The following is a 14,355-nucleotide window of genomic DNA, read 5'->3' as shown; positions in this document are numbered from 1 at the left end:
AAACAAATGCCTTAGGTGATCCTGATGCCTGCCGGGGTTGACAAGCCCTGGGCTAAGGTAAGCGGAGGCCGACCTAGCGGCCTGGAACAGTTGTGCTCTTCCAAAAGGAAATGCAAGTCAGGGCGTTGAGGGTGTCAAGGTCCTCCCACCCCAAGATAGACCAGGAGCGTGTAGGGTGTGGACGTGTGAATGCCGCCTGGGCTGCTCAAGCCCCGCAAGCTGAGTGGAAAGCCCACTTTATTTGTTTGTTTGTTTATGTTTGGTTGGTTGGTTGGTTGGGTTTTTTTGAGACGGAGTTTTACTCTTATTACCCAGGCTGGAGTGCAATTGTGCGATCTTGGCTCACCGAACCTCTGCCTCCGCCTCCTCAGTAGCTGGAATTACAGGCATGCATCACCAGCCCGGCTAATTTTGTATTTTTAGTAGAGATGGGGTTTCTCTATGTTGGTCAGGCTGGTCTTGAACTCCCGACCTCAGGTGATCCGCCCACCTCGGCCTCCCAAACTGCTGGGATTACAGGTGTGAGCCATTGTGCCCGGCCAAGAGCCTGCTTTATACAGCAACTTAACCCCTGACTCTCGGCTTGGCAGTGATGTGGACTCCCTGCGCCTCCACCTTCTAATCTGTAAAACGGCGTTGGTGACACAGATCTGCCTGTGGGATTAGAGGTGGCCGGGGGTGGCTGCTTCCTCCTCTCCTTATGCTCCCTCTGCCCCAGTCATTCCCCAGACCCAGGGCCAGAGGCCACGTGGCCAAGAGAATGGGGACCCCAACCCATGGGCAGTGCTGGCTGTTGCCATGGGGACCCTCTCCCTCACCCGCAGCGCAGGAGCACAGTTGCTGAGCACCTCCGAAGTCCATGAACAAACCCCAGGATATTGATGTAGCCCCTACTCTGGGCACTGAATGTTCACGGGCTCCGATGGAGACCGCAGGAGAGGCTTGGCCTAGGCGGAAGCAGTGCCGTTCTGAAGGGCCCCAGCCCTGCCAGGGGGCGAGCTGCACGCTCAGCAGACTAGGCATGGGGGTGTCTGGGATCACCAGGGCACCAGGACTTGGCTCTTGTGGGGAAGACAGGGAAAGGCAGGTGCTGGGAGCAGCTTTACCGCGAGTATTGGGCTCCCTCAAGTGGCGACTTGGAGAGCCACAGCTGCCTTCTGCAGGTTTCCAGAGACCTCAAGCAACAGCCCCTGAAGCTCTAGGTTTAACCTCGTAGCTGACAGGTGGCCTTCAAGACTGTCTGATACGGAGGTGGCCACTAACCAGTCCTCTGACAGATCATTGCCAAAGTCGTAACAGGACAGAAAAGGGCTGGGAGCGGAACCCTGCTCAGCAGGAACGAGGTCTTGAAATACTTACCGGTTCCTGCAACAGCCTGGGTGCATCTCCGGAGAATTCTGCTGAGTGATAAAAGTCCATCTGGGAAGATGGTGTACGATACAATTCCACTTATATAACATCCGTGAAATGGCCAAATCACAGAAACGAAGGACACGGTTGCCAGGGGTCAAAGGGAGGGAAGCGGGCAAGAGGAAAGTGGGTATGGCTATCAGAGGGGACAGGGGTCCCTGAGGTGACAGCAATGCTTGCCTCAGTGTCGCCCCCCCCCCCCCCCACCCCGCTGTGACTGGCACTGTCATTAGGTAAGATGCTCCCATCAGGGAACATGGGGCAAAGAGTATGCAGAATTATCTTTGTATTTTTTTTCTTCCCCTAATCCCCGTCTTTTGTATTTTTTGTTGAGATGGGGTCTTGCTATGTTGACCAGGCTGGGCTCAAATCATCCTCCAGCCTCAGCCTCCCAAAGTGCTGGGATTACAGGCGTGAGCCACTGTGCCTGGCCCTCTGTATTATTTCCTGCACGACATGTGAGTCTACAACTTTCTCAAAAATAAAAGGCTTAATTTTAAAAAGAAACTAGGAAGCCCCTGAAAATTCACAGCCTCATGCTGTAACATACATGAAGGCCCCTCTGGCCTGTGGAAGCTGGCCATTTCCATGCTAACATGTCTGTCTCCAAATGTGCAGGTAAAATGTGTCCAGGATGCAATTCGGGCCAAGAAAAAAACATTCAATTTCCTGGGAGAGATCATAGGCCTCATTCCCACTGTCGGTATCTTCATCACCATGAACCCTGGGTACGCTGGACGCACAGAGCTGCCTGAGAACCTAAAAGCCTTATTCAGGTACATGGTCCTGGTGAAAGTGACACCGTGGTAAGCCAGGCCAGCCACAGCAGCGTCCCAGTGCCAAGGAGTGGGCAGAGGGGAGGGGTAGGGGGCAAGCTGGGGAGGGAAAAAGTCATCAAAAGCTCCCAAGATGGCCGGGCGCAGTAACTCACTCCTGTAATCTCAGCACTTTGGGTGGCCGAGGAGGGTGGATCACCTGAGGTCAGGAGTTTGAGACCAGCCCGGTCAAGATGGTGAAACCCCGTCCCTACTAAAAATACAAAAATTACCTGGGTATGGTGGTGCATGCCTGTAATCGCAGCTACTCGGGGGGGCTGAGGCTGAGGCAGGAGAATCGCTTGAATCCGGGAGGCGGAGGTTGCAGTGAGCCGGGATGGTGCCATTGCAACTCCAGCCTGGGCAACAAGAGCGAAACTGTCTCAAAAACAAACAAACAAAAAACTCCCAAGATGAGGCAGGCGAGGGCCTTCTAGAAAGCACTCTGTCTTCCCCCCAGGTAGGAGGACCCCACCTGGGACACAGCGATGGAAGGCAGGGTTCAGGGACTGGGGTGGCTCTCAGAGGAGGGGCCTGAAGGTGCACCCAGCAGAGGATGTGGAAGGAGGAGGGAAGCAGGGAGCAGGCGGGCTAGGAGCCTGGTTCCAGGGCCCAAAGGTTCAACACTGCTGTGGTCCACCCGGCAGGCACGGTGTGTTCTCCTAGGTGAAGAGGGACAGGCGGGGGTGTAGGTGGGGGAGGGAGTGGGCAGAAGCCCACGGACGCCGCTGACCCCCCCAGGCCCTGTGCCATGGTCGTCCCCGACTTCGAACTGATATGCGAGATTATGCTGGTGGCCGAGGGCTTTCTGGAAGCCCGCCTTCTGGCCAGGAAGTTCATCACCCTGTACACCTTGTGCAAGGAGCTGCTCTCGAAGCAGGTGTGTGTGTCCTGGAGCTCGTGACGGGTGCGGGGGGGAGGCTGAGGTGCAGGCAGCAGCCAGGGTTGGCTTCCGGACCTGCCTGCTGGCCGTGGGAAGGTGAGCCCACGTCTGCCCCCCTGTGCCCACTGCCCGCAGGATCATTACGACTGGGGCCTGAGAGCCATCAAGTCTGTGCTGGTGGTGGCCGGCTCCCTGAAGAGGGGCGACCCCAGCCGGGCGGAGGACCAGGTGCTGATGCGGGCGCTGAGGGACTTCAACATCCCCAAGATCGTGACCGATGACCTGCCCGTGTTCATGGGACTGATCGGGGACCTCTTCCCGGCTCTGGACGTGCCTCGGAAACGAGACCTGAATTTTGAAAAGGTTGGTACTACCGGACCTCGGGTCTGTCTGGGGAAGCCTGCCTGGCTGGGGCTTCCTTCCCGCTGATGTTGGACAGGTGGGGACCCGTGTCACACACACGTTTCCTGGCGCTAGAGAGAGACCTCTGAGCCACAGCTGTCTCTGTGGCCCTGGCCAGCCCCACTCTCTCCGTGCTGGGGGAGGTCAGTCTCTCAACTGGGGTTGGGGGACTTCGGGCAAACCGATCCCCTGCACAAGGTCGCAGTGGAGCTATGTGAGCTCTCAACATGGACAGCAGAACTTGCAAAGGCATGTGCGTTGGAGAGCAAGGCCGCCTGCCAGAGGGCAAGAAGCCCCCAGCCTCCCAGTGAGAAGAAAGGCTGCTTCAGTTCCTCACCCAGCCTCATCCGTGTCTCCCCAGATCATCAAGCAGAGCATCGTGGAGCTCAAGCTGCAGGCGGAGGACAGCTTCGTGCTGAAGGTGGTGCAGCTGGAGGAGCTGCTGCAGGTCCGCCATTCGGTGTTCGTCATCGGGAACGCGGGCAGCGGCAAATCTCAGGTGCGTCACCCCTGCAGGGACCCTGCAGGGATCTGGCATGGTGGGGGAGGGCTGGGGTGAAGGGTCAGCCCTCCATCACTCCCCGCCACCCCGGAGACCCCAACCCAGTACATCCCGGGAGCCCTCCGGCCTGAGTCATGGGCCAGGGAGGAAGCTGGAGGCCGAGGAGGAGGGGAGGAGTGGCCACAGCCCCTGGTCCCTGATCCCTGGGTGAGGCCTCCCTCCCTGTTCCTCCTTGTCTTCCTGCTCTTCTCTCCTTGACGTCAGTCACTTGTCTCCCTGTCCCTGTGGTCAGCCCGACCCATCGCCCTCCTGTCCCCTGCCATGGCCTGGAGTGTGGTGACATGCGGAGGGTAGTGGCGGATGTGACTGATGTCTGTGACGTGGAAAATTCCATGCCAGCCAAGTGTCCAGCCAGAGGCCCACAGGCTGGGCTCTTCTACTATTGTTTAAGAGCACTCCCAACGCCAGCCACACGGGAAAGCTCACCCCAAGCGATGTTTTAAAAGGCAGAGGCTGCATGAACCCAGTTTCCTAAAAAGGAACTCGGACATACACATACAGGAAATGTCCTCAACTGCATCTTTAAAGCTCATTTTCCCTGAATGGAGGATTATGGGGAGTTTTCCTAGATGGTTTTTCAGTGTGTGCGTATTACTTGTACCATGAGGAAGGAAGTAATGTGAGTGTTTTCAGAGCCTCGCACAGTCTAGGGCAAGCAGCTCTCCACAGGCTGCAGACACAGGGGACAGTTAGCTTCCCGTCACCCAGGCCACCTTCACCTCGGTCATGATTGGGGGGTGTAAACTCACCTACATGCCCCCAAAGCAAACCTGATCCAGAGAAGGGTTCAGCCTCGTGGTTCATAAAAGGCATCCAGGGCCGGGCGCGGCGGCTCACGCCTGTAATCACGACACTTTGGGAGACCGAGGCGGGCTGATCGCCTGAGGTCAAGAGTTCAAGACCAGCCTGGCCAACATGGCGAAACCCCGTCTCTACTAAAAATACAAAAACTAGTTGGACATGGTGGCAGGCACTTGTAGTCCCATCTACTCGGGAGGCTGAGGCAGGAGAATCACTTGAACCCTGAGGCAGAGGTTGCAGTGAGCTGAGATCACACCACTGCACTCCAGCCTGGATGACAAGTGAAACTCCATCTCAGGAAAAAAAAAAAAAAAAAAAAGGCATCTAGACCCACCCACGGTCCTGGGGTTAGTGGGGCAGGATGTGCCAGGAACATGGAGTCACATGTGAGTGACCCACACCTTCGCCAGGTCCTCAAATCCCTCAACAAGACCTATCAGAACCTGAAGAGGAAGCCAGTTGCCGTGGACCTGGACCCCAAGGCCGTCACCTGCGACGAGCTCTTTGGCATCATCAACCCAGCAACCAGGGAATGGAAAGATGGTAACGAGGGTGGTCCCGGGACGGGCTGCAGGGGCTCACCCAGTCCAGTGCAGTGAGCGTGTGCTGAGCCGTTCCCATGTGCAAGGCCAGCCTCCCCAGGCTAGGGTGGGGTGCACAGGCACGTGGCCTGCAATGGTGGCACCATGGTGACAGAGTTTATGGGGAGCAGTGGGCACGTGGCACCTGGGCTGAGGGGTAAGGGATGGGGGCCACAGGAGCTGGGACAGTGAGGACTGCAGGCCTGCCCTGGGCAGGCCAAGGGGAGAAGCCAGAGCAAGGATGGGTGTGACCCATGCGGAGTGCATGGGAGCCCAGATGTGCAGGCTAGAGGCTGCCCGGGGAGCCCTTGCCTCAGTCAGTGGGCTCTGGGGAGGAGCTTCCCCTGGGAAGTGGCATGCCCAGGTTTGCACTTGATGAAAGGAACTCGGGATGTTGGAGAGTGGGCTGCAGAAAGGAGCCGTGAGAGCTGAGGAGGTGTCAGCGGGAGCGGGGTGGTCCTGACCAGGAGCCTAGGCGAGGGCTCTGCCTAGCCTGTCCCCCATACACTACCCATCAGAAGTGGCCCTACCCCTGACCCGCTTTCCCTGTCCCCCTTCGCTGCCTTCTGCATGTACAGTTCACTTCCCCTGCTAGAAGGCAAGCTCTGTACCCCCAGCCCCCACCTCGCCCCATTCCATGCCTGACGCATGACGTGTGCTCCACAGACCTCTGCTGAGCATGAGTGGACAGATGGACAGAGCTGGGTGCACAGGTGCTGCGCCCCGTGGGGTGTTGAGCCTGGAAAAACTGAACCAGCCAGGGCTGCAAAGAGGGGCTAACAGGGAGGGCACAGGGTCGGAGGAGGGCAGGCAGGGCCCCAGGCATGGAGAGGGCATGTAGAAGCGAGGTCACAGAGAAGGGAGGGCAGGGAGCCCCGGGCACCTCATGCCCGAGGGCCTCTGCTATCCCTCTGAAGTAGGGGACAGGCCACCTCCGAGAGAGAGGCCAGGGTCAGGACCGGTGGGGACTGGAATGGGGCCAGAGTGAAGGGCCCGGGGTTACACCACCCGCCTCCCCCAGGCCTGTTCTCCACCATCATGCGAGACCTGGCCAACATCACCCATGACGGCCCCAAGTGGATCATCCTTGACGGGGACATAGACCCCATGTGGATCGAGTCTCTCAACACCGTCATGGATGACAACAAGGTTCGCAGGCCCTGGACTCTAACCCCCGAGGTCGCCCAAGGCAGAGGGACAACGGGGTCTCACAGGGAGGCGCCTATGCAGCACTCAGGCCCTGCATGCAGGGCTTGGGGCAGGGGGCGTGTCTGGAGCTCCACAGGGAGCTATGAGTGAGGGGCGCCTTGTCGCGGGACTTGGTCACATGTGCTGTGGTTCTGCATGCACCTCACCTTACATTGTAGCAGCAGGATGGGTTCAGGGTAAAGGCCTGGGGAGCAGAAATGGTTATTTAGAATTGTCTAGAAGCCATTTTTCTAAAAATGCTCCTCAGTTGGATGCAGAAGGGAACACAAGACTTCCCAGGATGGGGAGGCATGACGGTTTGAGAAAGCAGCCGTGACTCCATGCTGCAGCCCTCCCCGGTGTGAGTGTCTAGAGGCTGCTGGAGTCAGGGAGGGCAGAGAAGCCCTGGGCCAAGGGACTAGGGCTGCGGGCCAGGGGTGGCAGAGCTGGCCTGAGCCTCTCCTCCTTGTTTGGAGGTTTGCTCCGAGGACCCCCACCCCGGAACACTACTGGGATGGCAGGTGTCGCCGCAGGACCCCACGGGCTGCTGTCCCCCTCCTAGGTCCTCACCCTGGCCAGCAATGAGCGGATCCCACTGAACCGCACCATGAGGCTGGTGTTTGAAATCAGCCACCTGAGGACGGCCACCCCAGCCACCGTCTCCAGAGCCGGCATCCTCTACATCAACCCAGCCGACCTGGGATGGAACCCGTGAGTGGGGCTCTGGCTTTCCTGTTCCAAACCTTGGCGGGGAAAGACAAAGTTGTTGGCCTGTTTCAGAGTTGCATATTCATTCATCATTCATGTAACAAACTGTGTACCAGGCCCTTACCGGGCACCAGGGCCGCAGCAGTGAAGGGGCGAGAGACAGACCCAGGAATAAATGGTATAAATCCACAGTGACACGAGGCAGGGCGGCTGAGCAAACGGACATTTGCACAAAGTGCCGGGGAACAAGGGCTGGTGTGGGAAGGGAGGTCTTGGCCTCCATGGAGGTAGGAAGTCTTCCCAGGTGACTGAAGTTTGGGCTGCCGTCTGAAGGGTCAGGCTGCCTCTCGGGGATGAAAACAGACTCACCAGACATGGCGGGGAGTGGGGTGTTCCCAGATGGGCAGTGGTCAGGTTCTCCTGGCCAGAGCATAAAGGGGGAGGCTGCCTCTGGCGGGAAGGTGCTGATGCTGGGCTAAGGTGCAAACGGCGCTTTCCAATGTGATGAGGAAAAGCAGCCGGTCTTGCCAGCAGGACGGGGGCCACTGGGGATGGGAGAGGAAGGGATGGGTTTAAGAGATATCTGAAATCCGGAGAAATGGAAGACTTGATATTGATTCCAGAGGCATATTTTTGGGCTTGGACACATGGCTAGTGATTGACAGAGTAAGGGATTTTCTGGGGACATAGAAATGAGAGTTTTGTGCAAATGTCCTGCATGGACTTAGGCAGAAATCCCAGTGGGGCATTACTGGGGTAAGAGGCTTCAGAGGAGTGTCTTGGCTGGAGGTCACAGTTCATCCACCCGCCTATCCGCCCGCCCACCCATCCGCCCGCCCACCCATCCGCTCGCCCACCCAGCCACCCATCCACTCACCCACACACCCACACACCCACTCACCCACACACCCATCCACCCGGGCCTGTACTTTACCCGCCTACCCGCCTAGCCCATCTACCTGGCCACTCCATCCACTCCGCCACTCTCACCCATCCACCCGCCCACTCACCCATCCACACCACCACCCATCCACCCATCCACTCCCCCATCCACCCATCCACCCATCCACTCACCCACCTACCCATCCACTCACCCACCTCCACCCACCCACTCACCCGCCTACCCACCCATCCACCCATCCACCACCACCTACCCCGCCTCCACCACCACCCACTCACCCACCCACCACCACCACCACCCATCCATTCACCCGCCCCACCCATCCATTCACCCACCTACCCATCTATTCAGCCACCCACCCACTCATCCATACACCCACCTGCCCAGTACTTTGCACACCTGCCATGTGAGTCCAACCCCAGGATATTCCATGCTGAGGAGCTGGGCTCTCCAGGAAAGATGTAGAGAGGAATGAGAGAAGTTGGCTTTCTGAGAAAAGCCAGCACTGTTGGGGAGGAAGAGGAATCTGTGAGAGATTCAGAGGAGGAACAAACCAAAGGCACAAGGGAACCCAGGACACGTCATCCCAGACACCCAGCGACAAAAGCTTCAGGAGGGAGCAGGCTCAGCAGGATGGCACCCAGAGTCAAGCCAAGGACAGAAGAGTTCCCATTGCATTTGGGAACCAGGTACACCTCCATCGCTCAGGGAGAACAGCTTCAGGGCGTGTTGAGGGCAGAGGCAGATGGCAATGAGTTATGGAGGAGCCCTCAGGAGGCTCTAGAAGTGAGGCCAGTCCTGCCTTTGAGTGCCGGAGGGTAGGGCTGGAACAAGAGGAACGAAGGTTTGCAGTGTTTGTCAAGACAAGAATGATGTTTGACCATGGGATGCAGGCATGGCTGTTTCCAGGTGCACGTAAGTCTATAGGCAAAGAAAATTAAGTTTCTGGAGTTCATGCTGATGCACTTCTTCGCTCTGTGCGTGGGAAGCGAGACCCTCTGCCGGGAGGCAGGCAACACAGCGTGGCCAGGGTTTGAGAGGGACATCAAGTGAAATGTTCCCTTTGGAGACAGGGCCGGGAGCTGCTGAGCCTGGGTGCCTCTGTGCCGGCTTCTCCAGCAACACTTGCCGCTTACACAGCGTCCTCCAGCTGCTCAAACAACGATCACTAATGGGGCAGCTTCAAACAACAGACATCCTCTCCCAGCGCTGGAGGCCAGAAGTCTGTGCTTGAGTAGGCAGTGATCAAGGAGTAGGCATTGCTGGTTCCCTCTGAGGCTCTGAGGGAGAACCTGTCCCAGGCCTCTCTCCCAGCTCCTGGGGGCTCCCGGCAGTCCTTGGCGTCCCTCAGCTTATGGACACACCCCTCCCATCTCCTTGCCACACACGTGGCCTTCTCCGCGTGTCTGTGTCCAAATTTCTCGCTGCTTATAAAGACACGGCCATTGGATTCAGGGTCCACCCGAAATCCAGGATGATCTTGTCTCAAGATCCTTGATTACATCTGCAGATGCCCTTTCTCCAAACCAGGGTGCATTCTGGGTTCTGGGTGGACGTTCTTTCGCAGGGCCACCATTCCTACCCACTGCACCATGTGTGGGAGTTTCCAGCGTAGGCAAAGACAATGTCCCGGGAACTGAAACGAAGCCCAGGTAGGAGCTGCTGAGACACGGGGACAGGAAGAAGACAGGATTGTGGGGTCCTCAGGGGGACACCCTATGGGAGCAGAGAAGAGGGAGCCAGAAGCAAAGCCAGCATGAACCGAGGCAGGAATTGGACGCCTCCAAGGAGTGACCTAGAGGAAGCAGGAGGAAGAGACCTGAGGATTGGCAGAGGAGAGAATGGAAGTGGACGAGAAGCAGGCCCAGCGTCCCTAGATAGCAGGAGCAGCCGTCCTATAGGCAGCTGCCAGGAGCAGGGACACCCGACACACCCAGGATGGCCGTGGGGACAGGGCAAGAAGCCATAAGGATCAGACGTAAGAAAGTCGGCCTGTCTCACAAGCACGTCTTTCTCCTGGGGCCTGTGCCGTGCGTATCAGAGTCAGCGCACGCGCCGGCACGCACTCAGTGACTCCTATCAAGGCAGCATCACAAATTTGACACAAATATCTTCAAAGTAGAAGGCAGAAAGCAACAGCCTCTGCATAGATTTGCAAATCAGTCTCCCCTACTGAAGACCAACTGGACTCGGAATTCAGTTCTCAGCTGCGACAGGCATGGAGACACCTTGCTTCGCGTAGAGACGTATGAAGGTTTCCTCTGTTACGCTGGATAATACAGGGTGCTGCACAGCAAAGACATTTAGCTCTCAGTTCTCTGTTGTGATTGAGGTTCAGGAAGGAGCGGAGGTCCCAGGACAAGAGCACACTCACAGAAGAGTGAGTGTCTGGCCGGGCACAGTGGCTCATGTCTGTAATCCCAGCACTTTGGGAAGCTGAGGTGGGCAGATCATCTAAAGTCAGGAGTTCAAGACCAGCCTGGCCAACGTGGCGAAACCCCATCTCTACTAAAAATACAAAAATTAGCCAGGCGTGGTGGTGCGTGCCTGTAATCCCAGCTACTTGGGAGGCCAAAACAGGAGAATCACTTGAACCCAGGAGGCAGAGGTTGCAGTGAGCTGAGATCACACCACTGCACTACAGCCTGGGCAACAGAGCAAGACTCCATCTCAGAAGAAGACGAAAAAAAAAAGAGTGAGCATCTGTCTAAAGAGGGCTGTCTGTCGGTTGACGTAGGGCAGGCTGGCTGTGTGTGCTAACAGGAGCTTCCTGCTTAGGCCCTGAGCATCCTGAAAATGATGCACATGCTGTGCTCACTGGCACTCAAGGGAGCCAGGCGCTAGTGATGCTTTTAGCAGACGCTGATTTGGCGACACTTACCCTGGACAGGCCCTCTTCTCTGAGCTTTAAAAATATCAGCCCATGTAGTCCTTGGAAATGAGGGTCATGGAAACATCACCCATGTTTACAGATGAGAAACCAGGGACACAGGCATGTGCAGTAACTTGCCAAAGCAGCAGCTGGCCATGGTAGAGCCAACTCAAGCCTGGGTAGTCAGGTCCCAGAGTCCACACCCCTCACCGCCATGGCGGGCCACCTCCACACAAACCACCCAGAGGTGTCTGTGGCTGAAAGTCCGGTGTGGCTCTTCAAGGATTGCTGGTTGTATTGATTTGGACTCACACTGAACATGGCAAATTCAACTCAAGCTAACTGAAGCTTAAAAAAAAAAGCACCAAGGGGTGCTTCAGGCATGGCTGGATCCAGGAGTCCAGATGATGTAATGAAATATCCCCGCTCCTATCCTTGTCTCTCCTTTCTACCCACTTCCTGTCCCCACCTTCCCGCCCCTGAGATGACATCATGAGATCTTTCTCCTTTTCTGTTCTTCTCCCATCCCCCAGCCCTTGGTATGTGCGTCGCCTGTGATAGCAAGAACGGCTCCCAGCTGTTCTAGACCTACAGCACCCCCATAGCTAGCAAACCCAGAGAGGGCACAGCCCCCACGATCCTGGCACCCTCCTCCGACCCTTACAGGGCCTGCAACTTGCCCCTCTGGCACCCTCTTTTGGACCCATTGCCATACAGGCGTGGCAAGCCTGAGGGCAGCCCCAGCAGAATTGGGTGGAGGTGAGGAGGGGCGTTTACCAAGGCAGGGACACTGGCAGACCCAGAGCAGTGGCCGTGTCATCGGCACCTCCTGTCACCCCCAGGGTGGTGAGCAGCTGGATCGAGAGGCGCAAGGTGCAGTCGGAGAAGGCCAACCTAATGATCCTCTTTGACAAGTACCTACCCACGTGCCTGGACAAGCTGCGCTTTGGGTTCAAGAAGATCACACCAGTGCCGGAGATCACGGTGATCCAAATGATCCTGTACCTGCTGGAGTGCCTGCTCACAGAGAAGACCGTGCCCCCCGACTCCCCCAAGGAGCTGTACGAGCTGTACTTCGTGTTCGCCTGCTTCTGGGCCTTCGGCGGGGCCATGTTCCAGGACCAGGTGATGCACCTCGGGGGCCTGGCCACCCACACAGGGTCTCTTGGCATCCCGCTGAGCTGGGCCCTGATTTTCACTTCTGTGTCTCAACAGCTTGTAGATTATCGAGTGGAGTTCAGCAAATGGTGGATCAATGAATTTAAGACCATCAAGTTCCCCTCGCAGGGAACGATTTTCGACTACTACATTGATCCCGACACAAAAAAATTCCTGCCCTGGACAGATAAAGTGCCCTCCTTTGAGCTGGATCCTGATGTCCCACTGCAGGTAACTGTCCCCAAAGCAGGGCCACTGACTGGCAAGTTAGAGGCAGGAATCTGTGCAGCACCCCCCACACGCCTGCACAGAACATCCAAACGCCCGATTTTCAACAGTAGGACCTTTTCAGTAGAACATGGCCTGCACGCTAACAGGAGACAGAAGTGTCTGAGAGTCACAGCTTCCTCCCCTCCCTCCCCTCCCTCCACCTCCCCCAGGCCTCTTTGGTCCACACCACGGAAACCATCCGCCTCCGCTACTTCATGGACCTGCTCATGGAGAAGTCCTGGCCAGTGATGCTGGTGGGGAACGCGGGGACGGGCAAGTCGGTGATGATGGGGGACAAGCTGGAAAGCCTGAACACCGACTACTACCTGGTGCAGGCCGTGCCCTTCAACTTCTACACGACCTCGGCCATGCTGCAGGGTAAGGCTGGTCTGGTCACACCCTGCCTACCCGGCTGACCCCACAGCCCCCATTCCCTGCTGTCTCCTCTCACTGCAGGCCCAGGCACTCGCCAGCCACTTTGCACCTTCTCACTTCCCACGCCCCACCCGCTAGCCTTTCCTTCCTGAGTCGGAGACAAAGGAGGAGCAGCCGGGACCCCTCTTTCTGGTGCTCCCCGGTGGGCGTGGTGATGGGGGTTTGATGGCCAGTCGAGGTAGCAGGTCCCCCGGGAGTGTCTCAGCCAATCTGAGGTGATCCAAAGGTGACGAGGGCAAGGTTCCTGCCACCTTCACCTCTCATCGCTCTGTTTATTCCTGGGGCTGTAGCCGGTGCCCCCCTCAAGGGCCACTTTCAGGGCAGGTGCATTTGGTAAAGTTGGATCCCAGCCAGGTCCCATCTTCTGTCCTCCAGGGGAGCAGGTAACGCCCCTCCCTACCTAACAGGCTCTGGCTCAGGAGACTCAGGTGGGCGGCTGGCCCTCTGCCCTCTCTAGGGGTGCTGGAGAAGCCGCTGGAGAAGAAATCAGGGAGGAACTACGGGCCGCCAGGCACTAAGAAGCTCATCTACTTCATCGACGACATGAACATGCCCGAGGTGGACAAGTATGGGACGGTGGCCCCACACACCCTCATCCGGCAGCACATGGACCACCGGCACTGGTTAGATGGGGCGGGGCCCGGGGGAAGGGCATGGCCACGGGGCAGTGAGGGCGGGGCCAGGGAGGGGCGCAGGAAGAGGTGGAGCCCCAGGGCAGTAGGGCCAGACTGGTGTGGGGCCATGGGGACGGGGCTGCAACCTGGGTTGGGAGACACGGGTCGTAGCTGGGCCCCCAAGCTTGTGTGGCCACAAGGCATTGAGGCAGGGCCAGGGCAGGGGAGAGGTTGTATCAGTTTCATCCATCGCCCATTTCACAAACATATAGCTGTGGCCTAGAGCCCCAGTGGAGGGGATCCCCTTCCACTAAGGTGTCTGTCCCACCGGGAGATGAAGAAGCACATTACCTGGTAAAGGAAGAGCCCTGAGGAAAACCCCCAGCACAGTCACAGAGGAGCCCCCAGTTCCTCAGAGTCCCAGCAGAGAGATGCCCCTGGGGAGATAGTGCTCAGCTGGAAGCTGTGTCGCCCTGGCTGTGGGACCTTGGAGAGCATTCTGGGTGGAAAGAATGCCACGTGTAAAGGCCTTGCGGCAGGTGAAGGAGCCCAGGGAGGGCCCGGTGTGGCAGGAATGTGAGAGCCAGAGGGAGAGGGTACCCAGGGCAGCTGCGGCCAGAATCCCAGGGCCTCAGTACAGAGTGCAGACTTTCTCCTAATGGCACCAAGAAGCCGAGGGTGGCACATTTAGGTTTGCAGCTTGGAAAGATGAGAACATTCAGGTCAGTTGTCTCTCTTTTTTTTTTTTTTTTTTT

General features: G+C 57.6%; 1 protein-coding gene across 1 annotated transcript in view; it reads left to right on the top strand.

Annotated features, from left to right (window-relative positions):
- The window catches only part of LOC101013562 (dynein heavy chain 17, axonemal), a 137,317-nt gene that overhangs the window by 75,475 nt on the left and 47,487 nt on the right, over nucleotides 1-14,355 (top strand). Inside the window, exons 38-49 of the mRNA XM_031656976.1 lie at nucleotides 2,029-2,186; nucleotides 2,967-3,105; nucleotides 3,244-3,471; nucleotides 3,872-4,009; nucleotides 5,284-5,416; nucleotides 6,476-6,603; nucleotides 7,205-7,353; nucleotides 11,966-12,248; nucleotides 12,339-12,512; nucleotides 12,722-12,929; nucleotides 13,444-13,609; nucleotides 13,916-13,954. Coding sequence (XP_031512836.1) covers nucleotides 2,029-2,186; nucleotides 2,967-3,105; nucleotides 3,244-3,471; nucleotides 3,872-4,009; nucleotides 5,284-5,416; nucleotides 6,476-6,603; nucleotides 7,205-7,353; nucleotides 11,966-12,248; nucleotides 12,339-12,512; nucleotides 12,722-12,929; nucleotides 13,444-13,609; nucleotides 13,916-13,954 — 1,943 coding nt within the window. The remainder of the gene's footprint in view (nucleotides 1-2,028; nucleotides 2,187-2,966; nucleotides 3,106-3,243; nucleotides 3,472-3,871; nucleotides 4,010-5,283; nucleotides 5,417-6,475; nucleotides 6,604-7,204; nucleotides 7,354-11,965; nucleotides 12,249-12,338; nucleotides 12,513-12,721; nucleotides 12,930-13,443; nucleotides 13,610-13,915; nucleotides 13,955-14,355) is intronic.

This window comes from Papio anubis, chromosome 17, assembly GCF_008728515.1.
Source record: "Papio anubis isolate 15944 chromosome 17, Panubis1.0, whole genome shotgun sequence".
In the NCBI taxonomy this organism is placed as follows: domain Eukaryota; kingdom Metazoa; phylum Chordata; class Mammalia; order Primates; family Cercopithecidae; genus Papio; species Papio anubis.
Note: the sequence above shows the minus strand (reverse complement) of the source record. Positions and strands in the feature narration are given on the sequence as shown.